The sequence below is a fragment of the Serinus canaria genome, chromosome 14 (assembly GCF_022539315.1).
Source record: "Serinus canaria isolate serCan28SL12 chromosome 14, serCan2020, whole genome shotgun sequence".
In the NCBI taxonomy this organism is placed as follows: Eukaryota; Metazoa; Chordata; class Aves; order Passeriformes; family Fringillidae; genus Serinus; species Serinus canaria.
This window is the reverse complement of record NC_066328.1, coordinates 1,754,192-1,769,280: the sequence shown is the minus strand read 5'-3', so window position 1 is coordinate 1,769,280 and position 15,089 is coordinate 1,754,192. Positions and strand designations below refer to the sequence as shown.

The window sequence follows — 15,089 nt, the reverse complement described above, 5'->3', positions numbered from 1 at the left end:
CCTGACTTCAGACTCCAGCTCTGGGCAGGTTTGTGTCATGTTTAACTTCAGGGAGGTGTCCTGGAGGTGCTGATGTCCACAAACCAGGTGGAAGCTGAGCCAGGCTTCCAAGAGGAGCTCCTGGCTGTGTCCATCCTGCTGAGTGTGGTGGGCACAAGGACTGGGCGAGCAAAGCAGGGCTGGACTGAGTCACCTGGCTGCTCCCGGTGGCCACATGGAGTGGGAATTGCTGGTATCAGCTCTCTCTCCATCCCTTTAGGGTTTTCTATCCCTTTTTGCACCTGGAAGTGTCCAAGGCCAGGCTGGGTGGAGCTTGGAGCAACCTGGGGTAGTGGAGTAGGCAGGGAGTGGAATGAGATGGGCTTTAAAGTTCCTTCCAAGCCAAACCACTCCATGATTTTATGAACACAGTACTTTGAGAAACATAATTTTCTACAAAATCCTTTGGAAAAGCCTTGAAAGCTGTTCTGTGTGCCCTGGCAGAGAAAAGGGTTTTGCTTCAGTCGTGCCCACATTCAAACTGCTGCTGTTTTGCTGTGCTGCTGTGCTGGAGGGGCAGCTGAGCACATGGGATCCCACCAGGTGAACTCCAGGAGGAGCAGGAGGTTTTCCATGGGCAGCTCTTCACCTGGAGGCCTGGCAGGAGGGCTTCCACCCCTCTGCCCAGCCCCTCCAGTGACAGGGGATCAGCTGGAGCTCAGCACCAGCACTGGCAATCCCAAAATTCCTTGATTTGCTCCAAGGCATGCTGGGGAAATCCCCAAATCTTAGGAGAGGGGCTGGCACTGTGAGGGGTAACAAGAGCTTTGGCTTTTGGGGGGTTCTGCTGCTGCTGCCATGGCTCTCCAGAGATCAGGATCAGATGGGATTGTCCCTGCCTGTGTGTGGGATCAGACAGGCAGGACTGAAGCTGAACCTGCCTGGGGTGCCGAACTGGAAAACACAGTTCTCCTTGCTCTATCTGAGTCTCTTAAAGCACAAACCCTGCTGCTTTGCCAGAGCCTGCTCAGTGATGGATTTGAGATGCTGCTCCAGCTGAAGTGTGGGGATTTGAGTTCCTGCAAATCAGAAGCTGTAATGGAGATTTAGAAAGAGTTTATTTGCTGATGAGGGATGGAAGGTTTTACCAGACAGGACAAAAAAAAAGGTGCTCCAAGGGCTAATTGGGAGTTTTGAATGGTGGTTTTTGCAGGGAATTAATAACATGTCCTCTTGGAATGAGGTGGGAGAAAGCAGCAGTGATGGGAACTGCTGAGTCAGCAGTGGTAATCCCTCCTGCCCTGGCCACATCCATTCTGGCTCACAGCAAAACCTCCCTCCAACTCTTATTTAGTCCCTATTTCTGCGATCTGCTTCCCAAGCCCTGCAAAGGCTGAGGTGCACCCCATGGTGCCCACAGAGCAGCACCTGGGCCTGGGGTGATTCCAGAGGTTGGATTTCTGTGCTCAGAAATTCAACACAGCCAAAATTCCCTGCCTCATCCACATTTTGTCCTGCTCTGCTACGAACCCACTCAGCTGTAGGATCTTATAATTTTGCTTCTTGTGTATTTGTTTTAAGCAGGCAAATGAGGTGACTGACAGTGCCTACATGGGCTCGGAGAGCACCTACAGCGAGTGTGAGACCTTCACGGATGAGGACACCAGCACCCTGGTCCAGCACGAGATGCACGACGAGGTGGAGACCGACAGCGCCATCGACTCCGCCGTGCACTCGGAGTTCACGGATCCCATCGAGGAGCCGGAGCATGGGTGAGGAGAAACCCCCACACAGCCCCAGGGTTTCACACCCAGTTTGTCTTGCTGGAACTTGGGTTGTTCTTCTGATGCCTTGTGCAGGCTGACCTACAGAGACTAGACAGAGCTAAAGAATAAAGTAGGGATTTGTTAGGAGGCCTCAATGGATCCACCTTGGGCAGCACAAGAGCCCAGCCAGGGCTGCACCCCAGGTGAACCCAAAATGGTCACAAAATGCACGGCCGGTCACAGGGTCTCTCACTTTGATAAGTTCTGCTCCATTTGTATCTTGGAGTTAATTGTCCAATTCCAGCTTTAGCCCATTCTTCTTGTTTTTCTCTGTTCAGTCCACATTGTTTGTGTTCTTGGGCCTGAGATTTGGATCATTTGTCCTTGGTCCCCAGCTAGAGAAGGAATTGTTGTGTATACCTACTCTGTGAAGAGAGCTCACCATCCCCTAATATGAAGCGCAGACCCACACACTAAAGCTGTACAGATTCTGAAAAATATAAAAGCTAAAACCTGAGGCATCATTTTGTGTTTGTAACAACGTGCAAGACCAAAATAGCTCTTCTGGAGGAATAACGAGAATAATTAGGCTGGTTTGTGTAGGCTGGTTTGGAGCCCAGCCTGGCAATCTCTTTGAGTTAATCGTTGCTTGCCTTGGGAGATCTTCTGTACCCTCATTAGCATCTTTAACCTCTAAAATAGCTTCTCAGGTGATCCAAACACCTGAAAGACTTGCAGTTTTTAATCTATCACTTAAGCCAGAAACACAACATATAATTTTCCAGTCAGGAGGGGAACTCATTCTATTTTTGTTTTCCCTAAAAACATGCATGTGCCCTTTGATGTGCAACCACCTCCTGTAATAACTGGTTTGAAACCTCTGCCTGGAGCACAGAAATGTGAGCCAAGATCTCCTTCCCTGGGTCTGAACTGCTGCTGGCGAAACTGCTCCTGGGCCCACCCCATTTTTGGAAGAAAAGTGGAGTTTGGGGTGAAACTGGGATGCTGGCAGGCAGGAAGGCAGGGAAGAAGTCCTTTGGGATCAGAATCACAGAATGGTTTGGGTTGTAAGGGATCTTAAAGCTCATCTCATTCCACCCTCTGCCATGGGTAGGGACACCTTCAACTAGACCAGGTTTCTCCAAGCCCCATCCTGGACCTGTCCAGGATTGGGACAGCCACAGCTTCCCTGGAAAATCTGTGCCAGTGCCAGGTTAGTGCCCCTAGAACACCAGTCCAAAAAGCTCTGGAATCATCTTTGCTTAAGGTCTGTAACACACAGGATGAGGTTTATCCCAAAACACAAGGCCCAGGGTTAGTGCTCCAGGTAGTGCTTACAGCTCTTACTGCTTTCTGGGAGCTCCAAGCTTCCCTCCCACCCAAAATCCCATCTGGGGACATCAGAGAGGCAGCAAGCAGTGCCAGGCCTGGGGCTGAAAGGGTGCTGTGGATTAGAGCATAAATGGGATTATCCAGCTGGACTCTTCTCACTGCAGCAGGCCAGCTCAGTGACAGTTAAATTGGGAGATAATCAGCTGTGAGCTCCCTGCCAGCAGCCCAGGGTCCCTGCAGGGCCATGGCAGCCTGTGTGCGCTCCCGCCCGCTGGGGAAGGCAGCCTGCCTCGGATTCACCTGCCTGTAGGTACATAACTGCCTGGGGAAACGGGCTTTGGGAGAGCAGCTGGTTCCCCTTGCCTGCCAGGGGTGGGGTCAGCAGGACAGGAAGGACAGGATTGTTGGAGAGAGTCCAGAGGAAGCCACGAGGATGCTCCAAGGGCTGTAGCCCCTCTGCTCTGGAGCCAGGCTGGGAAAGCTGGGGGTGCTCATCTGGAGAGGAGAAGGCTCCAGGGACACCTCAGAGCCCCTGCCAGGGCCTAAAGGGGCTCCAGGAGAGCTGGAGAGGGACTGGGGACAAGGGATGGAGGGACAGGACACAGGGAATGGCTTCCACTGCCAGAGGGCAGAGCTGGATGGGGTATTTGGAATTAGGAATTGTTCCCTGGGAGGGTGGGCAGGCCCTGGCACAGGGTGCCCAGAGCAGCTGTGGCTGCCCCTAAATCCCTGGCAGTGCCAAAGGCCAGGCTGGACACTGGGGCTTGGAGCAGCCTGGGACAGTGGGAGGTGTCCCTGCCATGGCAGGGGGTGGCACTGGATGGGCTTTAAGGTCCCTTCCAACCCAAACCATTCCATGATTCCCTGTTACCCCAGGTGTGGGCTTGGGAAGGTCAGATGTCCTTTGGGTGTTCTGTCCAAGTCTTTTCCCAGATTGTTAAAAGTGTACAAATTCCAGGCAGCCAAAAACTTAGTTTGGTTTATAGATTTGAAAGGTTTGAAATGGGAACCTGTGGGAGTGCTGAGGGTTGGTTTTTGGTGCCATCAGACCTCACACAGGAGGACACCTCTGGTGCCCAGGGACAGCCAGGGAGTACAGCCCCCCCAGGGCAGCTGCTGGGCTGAATCAGAGCTTCAGCATCAGTTCTCAGGAGCTCTCCGAGCTCAACATACCTGACATGGTTTGAGCTTAAAGCTTGTTTAGGCTGTGTGTAGTGAAGATTAGTTGGACTCTGGATCCTGAAGCTGCCTGAGCCTTGAGGTAGGAATAGGAAATATAATTTACTGCCCAGGTTGAGGGTTTCCAGGTGCCTGATCAGATCTGCTTCTGTACAGTGCTTATCAAACCACAACCCCAAATTTAGAGTTCTGGGCTTGGGTTTTGCTTCTGAATTATCAATTCCACCCCCTGGCTTCTATTCCTGGAGAGATTTCCACTGCTTTTGGTAAGAGTCTGACTCACCACAGGGATGGATGGGTTCCAGTGGATCCCACTGTGGAATATTGGTGCTTCTCAAGGGCAGGAGGAGTATGTGCAGATGCCCACAAGCTGGGCTGGATTTATTTGTGGTTAAATAGAGATCTGGAGGGTTGACATGTTTTTATTAGCGGGATATGGACAAATCCTTCAGATGGAGCAGGTTTTTTTTGTCATAAATGGCTTATCTGTAATCTTTTTTTCTTTCTGGTTTAGTCCAGCAATCTGCTCATACCCCATTTCCCTCTCCTAGCCAGTGTATGGAGATAAGGGCATAGCCAATACCAATTTCTGTAATAAAGCAACTTTATTATTGTTTTTAGCCTAGAACTTTGGAGAGCAGAGCATTGTTAAACCCCCCAAAACCCAGAGCTGTTGCTCACAGCCCTGTGGCCACTTTCACAGCCCGGTTGTTGCAAATCCCTCCTGCCTTTTCTCTAGCTTAATTTGAAAACTTCCATAGTCCTGGGCAGGAAAGAAGGCTTGGCTTGGTGGGCAGGCCCTGGCACAGGGAGCCCAGAGCAGCTGTGGCTGCCCCTGGATCCCTGAAGTGTCCAAGGACAGGTTGAACAGGGCTTGGAGCAACCTGAGCTAGTGGAAGGTGTCCCTGCCATGACAGGGGGTGGAATGAGATGGGCTTTAAGGTCCTTCCAGCCCAAACCATTCTGGGATTCAGTGTCTCCATGCATGGAAAGACTCTTCCAGGGACAATGACTCTGTGCTGAGCTGTGTCCCCTCAGGAGCAAGGGACATCCCTGGAGCTGTCCTGGGTGTCTTGAGGGTTTGCACCGAGCCTTAACACGCTGCGGCCTTCTGACTCTGGTGTTAAAAACACATGGAGCAGCATTCCCCACTCCAGGACTGTCACACCCAGTGTTTTCCCAGCAGGAGCGGGGAAAGGGCTCCTTTGTCTTGCAGGGGGTCTATCCCAGCTGCCTGAACCCTCCCCTCCCCAGCACCAATCCCCCAGGGTTATGGGGTTAAAGCCTTGAGAGGATTAGGCAGCTACAAGCAAGTGTGAGCCTGGCACGGGCTGCTGTGGAACTCACAGCATTTCGGATGGGTCTGGGACATGCCCAGCTCTTTCTCTGCCATGCCAATCACAGAAATTGGTATTTTAGTCAAGCAAGGGCTTGTCACCAACCCTGGGCACTGTCCTGCAAGTCCGAGTGTCCCCAAATCCTGTGTTGCAGCTGCCAGTGGAAAAACTTGGTTTATTGAGGGAAAAAATCACCATAAACTACCCAGTGGTGCCTGGTCTGTTTCTGTTCTTTCCTACTCTGCCAAAATGAGACACATCACTCACTTGGTGGGGTGGGTTGACACTGGCTGGACACCAGGAACCCACCAAAGCTGCTCCATCCTTGCCCTCCAGAGATGGACAGGAAAAGAGAATATAACAAAGGGTTCATGAGTTGAGATAAGGACAGGGAGAAATCACTCATCAAATACCATCATGGGCAAAACAGACTCGAATTGGGGATATTAATTGAACTCAGAGCAGGATAATGAGAAGTAAAATCAGACCTTAAAAAATCATTCATCTCCCATCACCCCTCCTTCCCAGTTCCTTCTCCTTCCCCCAGTGGCACAGGGAGATGGGAGTGGGGGTTGTGGTCAGTTCATCACAAATTGTTCCAGCCACTGCTCAGGGAGAGGAGTCAGAGTCCCCCCCTGCCCCAGTGTGGGGTCCCTTGCACAGGAGACAGCTCTCCCTGAACCTCTCCAACCTGAGTCCATCCTATGGGTTCTCCAGGAACTGCTGCCCCATGTGTCACTCTGCTGTGGGCTCACTCCTTCAGGTACAGCCTGGGTCCCCCACAGGGTCACAGATCCAACCAGGACCCTGCTCCAGCATGGGCTCCATGGATCTCCATGGAATTGCAGGTCCCTGCAGGATCCTGTCCCAGCACAGCTTTCCACGGGCTCACAGTCCCTCTCAGGCACCCCCTGCTCCAGGCCTGGGCTCCTACAGGGGCTGCAGGTGCATCTCTGCACCTCCCTGCCCTCCATGGGCTGCTGGGACACAGCTGCCTCCCCATGGGCACAGAATCTCAGTGTCATCCCAGGAATCTCAGTTCTGGTGCTTGGAGCAGCTCTTGCCCCTCTCCTGCCCTGCCCTCTGGAGCTGTTCCTCTCCAGGGTCCTCACCCCACTCTTCTCTGCACTCAGGTCAGCCCCATCCCTTTTTTGTGTTTTCCTCTCACATCTGTTATCCCAGAGGTGCCATTCCTGGTGGGCCCAGCCTCAGCCAGCAGCAGGTCCACCTTGGAGCTACCAGGGATGGGCTCTTCCAGCAGCTTCTCACAGAATCCCCCACTCCCCTGCCAAGTCCAAACCCCATACTCAGAAGGAGGATGTCCTGGATGAATGCTGTGCCCCCTCTCTGACACCTCTCTGTCTGCTCCCCCAGGTCCCATCCCCACGAGCTGGCCCTGGGCTCCGAGCTCAGCCACTCCATTGTCACCGTCATCAGCGGGGAGGAGCATTTCGAGGATTACGGCGAGGGCAACGAGGCCAACCTGTTCCCAGACCCTCTGTGTAATGGGGAAAGCAGCTTTGGCAGCTCCTCTTTCCTCTCTCCCAGGTAATGCCCAGCCCTGGTGCTGCTTCACTCTGCTCTGTGGGACAGGGGTTTCCTTGGGATTTGCCAGCCAGGAGGGGCTGGCAGACTTTGGATCCAACAGGACAATGGGCTTGGAAGTGGAGGAGGAATTCCCTCCCTCGGTGGTGCCTTTCCCTGGTCAGTGCCTGTCCTGTGACGCCCAGCAGGAGGTGGAAGAGCTGTCTGCATTTCCAGTGTCACATTCCCATTCCTGTTAGGGATGTGGCTCCTCACTGAACCTTCCAGGAGAGAAAACCACCTGCAGCTTTACCCCTGATCCTGCAGGATGACTCTAATGGTTTTTTTTCTCTTTTATTATTTTGGGCTTTGATGCAATGTTTGGCTGGATTTGCATGAGCTGCAGGAGCATTCCTTCTCTAGGGATTTGTAGAGCAGGAAGCAGACTGTAGCATTTCCTCCTTACTTTAGGGTCTGAAACCAGGAAAAAGTCCATTTTCCAGCCTGAGTAGGGTGAGCTGGTATGGTGGTACACACCCTATCAGTACTTACTTTCTAAGGAAAATTAGTAAAAGCTGGAATATGATCCAGTGCTACAGCCCACCAGGCATCTGGGATGACAGGTAACACTGGGAATGTGTTCCTGCATTGGAGGCACATCTCTGCACAGGGCAGGAGAGTTCCCTGCCAGCCACACACCTGTGCTAAAGACAAAAATATACTTCTTTCTCTTTGGAATGACACACCTGTGCCTTTCTGCAGCCATGTGAACTTCTCAAAACTTCTTTTACCCCGTCTTCCTGTTTTCTCCCAGCTTCCCAAACCTCTTCACAGAGTTTGGACAATTCTGGTTGCACAAGGCTGGCAGGGAAGAGCAGGTCGGGGCTCATCTCCTTTTGGCTGGTGCAACAGCAATGTTGGAGGTGTTAATGGCAAATAGGAGAGTTACTGTAAAGAATTCCCAACCCTTTTCCTATAGGAAAGCAGTGCTCCAGCACTGGGATACCCTGCACAGTCTCTGATCTGTGCTTGTTCTTGGCTTGCTCCATGCAGGAATTAGGGCTGCCTGTGCTGGTGCTGTGGCACAGGAAGAACTCTGATTAGCCTTGGTGTTCATTTTCTCTTGAGGATGAGCTGCCAGCCTCATTCAGAAGTCTCCTGGCAAGAAAATACCCAGCTAAAGGAGCTTTTCAGTCTCTTGAACTTTTTCTTTAACATCAGGCCAGAGCTCCCAGTTTGCCCACGCTCCCAGTGTTCCAATCTTGCTCTGCCAGGGCCCCATCTCTGCTCTGCTTTGTCTCGGGATCTGAGCCACACCTTATCCCATCTTCCCTCTGCTGGGAGGGGCTCGCTGGGCACATGGCCACACAGGTTGTGGTGGTTTGTGCTGGAGACTCTCTGCTGGGGCTTGCTGGGGAGAGAGGCTGGAGATAAACCCTGCAAAGCCTCTGGAGTAAGGAATGTGGGGCTGTTGCAGCTGAAGGATTTCCTCATGCCTCTCAGGTCTAGCCTCCCCTTGGGTTATTGCTGTGTGTGTGAAGTCCTGCCCTAAACATTCCCTGAGTCTCTGCAGCTCTTCTGACTTTGGATAGGAAGGGACAGGACACAGGGAATGGCTTCCCACTGCCAGAGGGCAGGGCTGTATGGGATATTGGGCAGGAATTGTTCCCTGGCAGGGTGGGCAGGCCCTGGCACAGGGTGCCCAGAGCAGCTGTGGCTGCCTCTGGATCCCTGGCAGTGCCCAAGGCCAGGCTGGGCAGGGCTTGGAGCAACCTGGGAGAGTGGGAGGTGTCCCTGCCCATGGCAGGGGGTGGGATGGGATGAGCTCTGATGTCCTTTTCCACCCAAATCATTCCATGCCTGAGCAGCCCCAGTGTGTTTAAACACACCTGAGAGGACACAGGCTGTCCCTGGTTCAGGCTGAATGGGTTTTGGCTGTATTTTGAATACAAAGAACAGCATCACTTGTAAAGGGCCAATCACTACAGACCCTTTCCATGCTTCAGGAGTCTCTAAATGGGAATAATTTCTAGAAATTCTCCTGCCACAACTCCAGAAGATGAACACAAACCCCATAGCCTTCAGGGAACACTGTGGGATGCAGTGCTTCCCTGCCCAGTTCTTGTATTCTTGTTTGTGATCCCTCTTATTGAGTCTTCCATTGCATATCCATCCAGTAGGAAAAGCCTCTCTGCAGCTCTTGGTGGGGAATAAAGGGAAAAGCTCCTTGAGCCCATCCCAGCCACCAGGAAGTGCTGAGGACCTGGGGAAGACAAATGTTGCTCCAGGAGATGGAGAGAGGCCCTGGGAGGCTCTGTATTGTACAACCACGGAATCTGCTGAGCTGGAGGGGACCCAACAGGATCCTGGAGTGGGTGGGGACAGCCCAGGGCTGAGCTCTCACCCACTCCAGGGGCAGGGAGCCAGGGCAGCAGGAGGCCAGGAGGATCTGCACACACCACAGGAGCTGCCAGGCTGGCCTGGGGCTTCTCCTCCACACTTCTCTTCTCATGTTGATTAATGCTGGTTAAATTTGGGTTCCACCTGGCCCAGGCTGCACCACCTGGGAAGGGAATGCACCCAAGAGCACCCAGAAAAGGGACATCCCTTCCCCCAGGTGCCACACAGCTGCTGTCACCTCTTACCTGCACAAACCCTGAGCCACCAACCTGTCTGCTGCTGGGAGCAGGTTATCCCAGGGCCACACCTGCCCTGAGGGGCAGGGGGAATAGTTTGCAATTGATTTTTTTTTTCCAGGAATGGGAAGAGATGATAATTTGGCATTTGCTGGTGTCCAGCCTGCCTGAAGGGGCTGGGAAATACTGTACAGACAGCGCAGACTCCAGGCCTGACCCTGGGCTGGGGGCTGAGCCAGGGCACCCTTGGGATGCCCCGGGCCAGAAGTTTCTGGTGTGTTTGTGGATCCCAGGATTCACTTTCCTGATGCCTGTTTGAGTTTATCTTGCTTGTGTTTGCTTACACTTTTATCTCTCTCTCTTATGGAACTGCTTGGGTTTTTCGCTATTTAACCTTTCTTTGATTCACGTCCGTGGCTTCCAGAAGCGCATTGTCCTACAGGAAGGATTTGTGGAGTCTGGCCCCAGATGAACACAAACCATTTGCTGTTGAGAATCCTCTCTGTCCTGCCCAAATCAAGAGGAAGTGTCTCCCAGCTTCCCAAGCTGTGAAAGTCCTACAGACCCCCATGGCCCTTCCCAAATAGCATTCCCTGCAAGAGCACAGCCCTGCTGCTCGGCTCCTCTGGGCTGTGCTTTGGAGGAGTGAGGTGTTAAACTGCACCTGTCCATTTCACCTTGGCTTAAAAGTGAAAATTTTCCAGTGAAAATCTGACTCTGTGCTTTGCCAAGGCAGGCCTGCAGCAGCACAGCTGCTCTGCTTTTAAAGCATCCCATTGAAAAATGGGACACTGACCAAAGGATCATAGAATCCCACAATATCCTGAGTGGGAATAAACCCACCAGGATCATCCAGTCCAGCTCCTGGCCCTGCACAGACACCTCAACAATCCCACCCTGTTCCTGAGCATTGTCCAAACACTCCTGGAGCTCTGGCAGCCTCAGGGCCATGCCCATTCCCTGAGGAGCCTGGGCAGTGCCCAGCACCCTCTGGGGGAAGAACCTTTTCCTAAAATCCAGCCTAAACCCCCACTTAGATTCAGCCCTGGCTCACAGCACCCAGTCCTGCAGTGTGCAAGTTCATTCTGCACTTACTGAGGCAAACCAGGAGCCTCCCGAGACAGATTGCCTGGAAAAGCCTTGTTGGAAAATAAACTTTGCAGTGGTAGGTTTGTGGGAAGCACTTACCTCACCTGCCCTGGGCTCTTGGGGATTGAGATTGGCTCAGGGGTTTGGAAATGTGGGCCAAGCTCAGCTGCTGGGAGTCTCTGGAAGGAGAGTGATGGAAGTGTTGCTAATTATCAACTATATAATTCTCCTGTTCTCCTGTGAACTATATAAATTCTGTTGAGCGATTACAAATTATCAATTAGCTGCATATTGTTATAAACTATTCTAAATTATAAATTATCTATATATTATTATAAGCAACCCCACATTGGCTTTAAAAACTGTGGTGGGAGGCGACCCAACCTGCCCTGCGTTTTTAATTCAAATTTCATACCTCTCACCAAAAATTCCCCTACCTTGAGGTACCCTCAGCTTGTGGAAGCCACGGCTGCAGCTGCTCCCTGTGCCTTCTGTGCTGCTGACGTGACCCTTGTGATCTCTCTAGCACCAATCCGCTCGCTGTGAAACTGCACAGCATTCTCGCAGATGAAGCTTTTGAGTTTTACTGTAGCCAGTGCCACAAACAAATCAACCGCCTCGAGGATCTTTCTGCTCGCCTGAATGATCTTGAAATGAATAGGTAACCAAGTGTGCATGGCCATCCCAGCCTGGGAAGGATGTTTTGCCTGGGAAGGCTCTCCTTGTCTGGCCCTCACTCCGCTCTGGTGGGGAGGGGATGAGTTTCACCTGGCCACAGGAGCCTCTGGAGGTGGTGGGGAGCTCATGGAGGGGGAGCAGGAGGTGCCTTTAATGCAGGCAGGGGGCTGGAAGACTAGGAGAGCATTCCCTGCCCTTTGCATGCCTGTGCATGGTGGGTTCCAGGGGAGCGGAGAGCCGGCTGTGTACAGTATTTCTGTCAACAAGGAAAGACTGGGAGTGGTGTGCAAGAGCAGCCTGGGAGGGCAGGGATGGCCCATCCTCCTGCTGCAGGAACAACCTGAAGGCATCAGCCTAATCCACAAGGCTTGGGAGAAGTAAAATCTTGTCTCACCCAGCTTCACCTACAGCCTGCCCACCCCGGTGTCACCATGGGCTGGGGAGATGTGACAGACACCAGGAACATCAGGAGATTTTGAATGGAGTTTTGGATGTCTCCCAGGCAGCAGCTGGATGTGTTGTCTGACAAGTGGAAAGGGATTTCTGCCTGCGATGTGTTCATTCAGAGCTGGTTGCAGCCCTCTGGGTGGAAGGATGGTGGCATTGGTGATAAATCTTTCTTCTCATGGCTGTTGTGGCTATTCAGACCTGGTTTTTGTCATGTTCTTGGTCTCTGTCCTTTGCAGGGACAGTGTGATCTCGGAGCTCTCCTGGTCTATGGGAGGAGAACTGGAAAACAAATAAGAGCTTGAATTTCATTCTTTTTAATGAAAAAAAAGGTCTCTCCCTTTGTTTTTCTTGGCTAAATAGTTGTCTTTGCTGTTGGAGGCCTTGAGGGTCAGTGATGGGTCTCAGGTTATGCAGGTATTAAGGAGAACACTGGTTTTCCCTGGAAGCCCCACTCCATTTCAGGTTTTCTCCACCACATCTACCTGCAAAGCTGAACTAACACCTCAGAGCCTCCTGTGATGGGTGGGATTTCCTGTGGAGCTTCTCTGTGCCGTGGACATGGTGGGAATTCCCACCATGGCTTTGATTTGCCCTGTGAGTAGGTGCAATTCCTCCATCTGCGTTCAGGGCTTCCCAAGTACAGATTTACTGGGAATATGTTCCAAAGGCCTGTGTGGAAGGGGCAGTGCCCCCTGTGGTGTGGAGGTGGGAGGTGTCCTGTGCAGCATGTGGGACGTGCAGGACCTGCTGCTCCTCCCTTCATCACCACTGACGTGAGGCCCTCAGAGAGGGGACAAGTCTTGGAGCAGCAGGAACTGGACCAAAATCTGGGACAAGCCTGAAAACACCTCCTCCAGGGGATTCTGGCAGCTGGGATGAAGCCCAAAGCACCCCAGAACAGCCTCACTCATAAGAGCTGTGGGCACATAGACAGTGTTTTGTCCTTGGAACAAACTGGGGAGCTTGTTCTCAGCATTGGGGTGCTGCTTCCTGAGCCCACAGCATGGGAAAGCAGGGAAGACTCCTCCAGGAGCTTGGCATGCAGTGCTTTGTGCCTCTGTTTTGTTCCAGTGCTCTTGATGGTGTCTCAGCCTTTGGACACTGCAGGTGCTGTCGCTTCCCCAGGAGCTTTTTCCAGAGGAAAATATTTTCCCCCCAGTGCTGGGGCCATTCCTTACAATTCCTGGCAAACACCAGGGCCTGATCTCCTCCCCTTGGGCACCGAGCAGCCTTGAAGCCCAGCCAGCAGCAGCTCTTGTGCTCCCTGGAAGTCTGGGATTTGAGGATGCACTTTGACCCAAGGGCCGGTCACCCTGACAGCAGCCCCCAGTCAGGTTTGGGGGTTGCTTTACAAAACAAATTGTCCTAAGCTATTTTTAATCCCTCCTTCGAAGAACTCGTGTTGCAGCTCCAGGCAGGAGTGGACTTCCAGAGGACTTTATTTGTTATTTTTTCCTAAAACTGAGCTAAGCACCAGGGAATGCAGTTGCTGCTTGTTGGATTGGAGCTGTTCCTGCTGCCATTGCTGAGTGAGGATTTGGTGTGGCCCGGTGACATCTTGTGACACCAGTGTGGGTGGAAGATGAAGAGTGAGATCCAAGCCCTGTCCACTTCCCCAGCACCAGTCAGGACCAGAAGACTGGAAGGAGCATCTCAGCAAGGAGCTGAGTCTGGAAAAGGCTGTTTTTTCTCAGCAGGAAGAGCCTGCAGCCTGTCCCCTGCCATTGGGACACGGTGACACAGCCCTTGGCTGCTCATCCTGTGGTGACGCTGATCCCTGACCGCTGTGGCATGGTGGCAGCTGGCTCAGGCGTGGATCCAAGGAGTGATCCCCATCAGTTATCTGTGAGAAGGAGAGAGCTCATCCCCCTCCCCAGCCACTGCAACAGTGCCGTGCTCAAAATCCAGATGGGGACATCACGAACAGCTCCTGAAGCCTCTGAGCCAAGAGCAGACAGCACTTCCCTGGTGATCCAGAGCCCAGCAGTGGGATGGTGGCTGTGGAAGGGCAGAAGGATGGATGGATCCAGTGGGATCATGGCAGAAGGATGGATGTGCTGTTGGTCCCCAGTCCAGGGGAGCTCTGGGGGTGGCAGGGGTGCCCTGGGGTGCATGACATGTGGCTCAGTCTGCCATCAGCACCGGGCTGGAGCCCCCCCAGGCTCCCTGCTATTATTAGCTCTTTCCTTGGGGATCGGTTTTCAGGCCGGGATCAGCGGGAGAGCAGAGCGTGGCAGGGGGCAGCGAGCTCTTCTCCAGCATTATTCCATGTGCTTTGTTATTCTTGTTCTTCAGCACGGGAGTGGCCCCTCTCCTGCCCTTTCCAGGGGTCTGGGGGTGCATGCCAAGGGCTCCCTGCCAGAGCAGAGGATGTGCCCCAGAGTCCATGCAGTTTCCTGTTTCCCTGGCTCTCCACTGTCAGCTTTTCTAACTCTTTCCTGTTTTTTCTTCATTTTGCAGCCCCAATAAAAGACTTTCCAGCAAGAAGGTGGCAAGGTAAGCTCATACTCCTGTTGTTGTTTGCTTGATCTGTGTGAGCTGCCGGCTCCATGGAAGGAAAACTCAAAATAAGCTTGGAGAGTTGCATTTCTGGATATATTCCATAGTGCTGGGGAAAAGTGGGTTTAATTCTGCGACCTTTTTTCTGGAATGGGGGTTTCTCACTTGTGCACACAGCTGGATCCTGCTGGCACCCTGATTCCTTCCAGAAAAAACTGGGGGGGGGCTTTTCCTCACGCTCTGTCCTGCCAGTGCCCTAGCAGGGGGCACATGGAGGAGGGAAGGAGTCTCTAGAAGGACATACCCCTCTGGGATATGTCCCAGTCTGGGACCCCTCCCAGTATCACCATGTCTGTATAGTTCTGCAGGACCAGACCAGTCAGTACCCCCACCTGGAGGGGGGGTAAAAAATTCCAGCTGCTTCACCCCAAAAATTCCAGCTGCCTCAGACAGCTCTTGGTCTTGTTTTACTTCAGTCCGTGTCCCCCTCAGCACCTGACTTTGTGGGAGCAGCTCCCCCTGCTCAGTCAGGGGCTCGGGCACCTGGGTGGGCTGCATGTAGCTCTGGTTGAATGGTTTAAACCCTGGTTTAGCCCAGATTTAAGCCCAGGTTTAAGGTT

At 52.8% G+C, this 15,089-nt stretch overlaps 1 protein-coding gene across 2 annotated transcripts in view; it reads left to right on the top strand.

Annotated features, from left to right (window-relative positions):
- RAB11FIP3 (RAB11 family interacting protein 3) overlaps positions 1 to 15,089 on the top strand; it is an 81,176-nt gene that overhangs the window by 51,784 nt on the left and 14,303 nt on the right. The window contains exons 4-7 of one of the 2 annotated variants that reach the window (XM_030229622.2): positions 1,564 to 1,751; positions 6,968 to 7,141; positions 11,369 to 11,503; positions 14,431 to 14,466. In XM_030229622.2, the coding sequence (XP_030085482.2) occupies positions 1,564 to 1,751; positions 6,968 to 7,141; positions 11,369 to 11,503; positions 14,431 to 14,466 (533 nt within the window). The remainder of the gene's footprint in view (positions 1 to 1,563; positions 1,752 to 6,967; positions 7,142 to 11,368; positions 11,504 to 14,430; positions 14,467 to 15,089) is intronic. The other variant, XM_030229623.2, reaches the window with a different exon arrangement.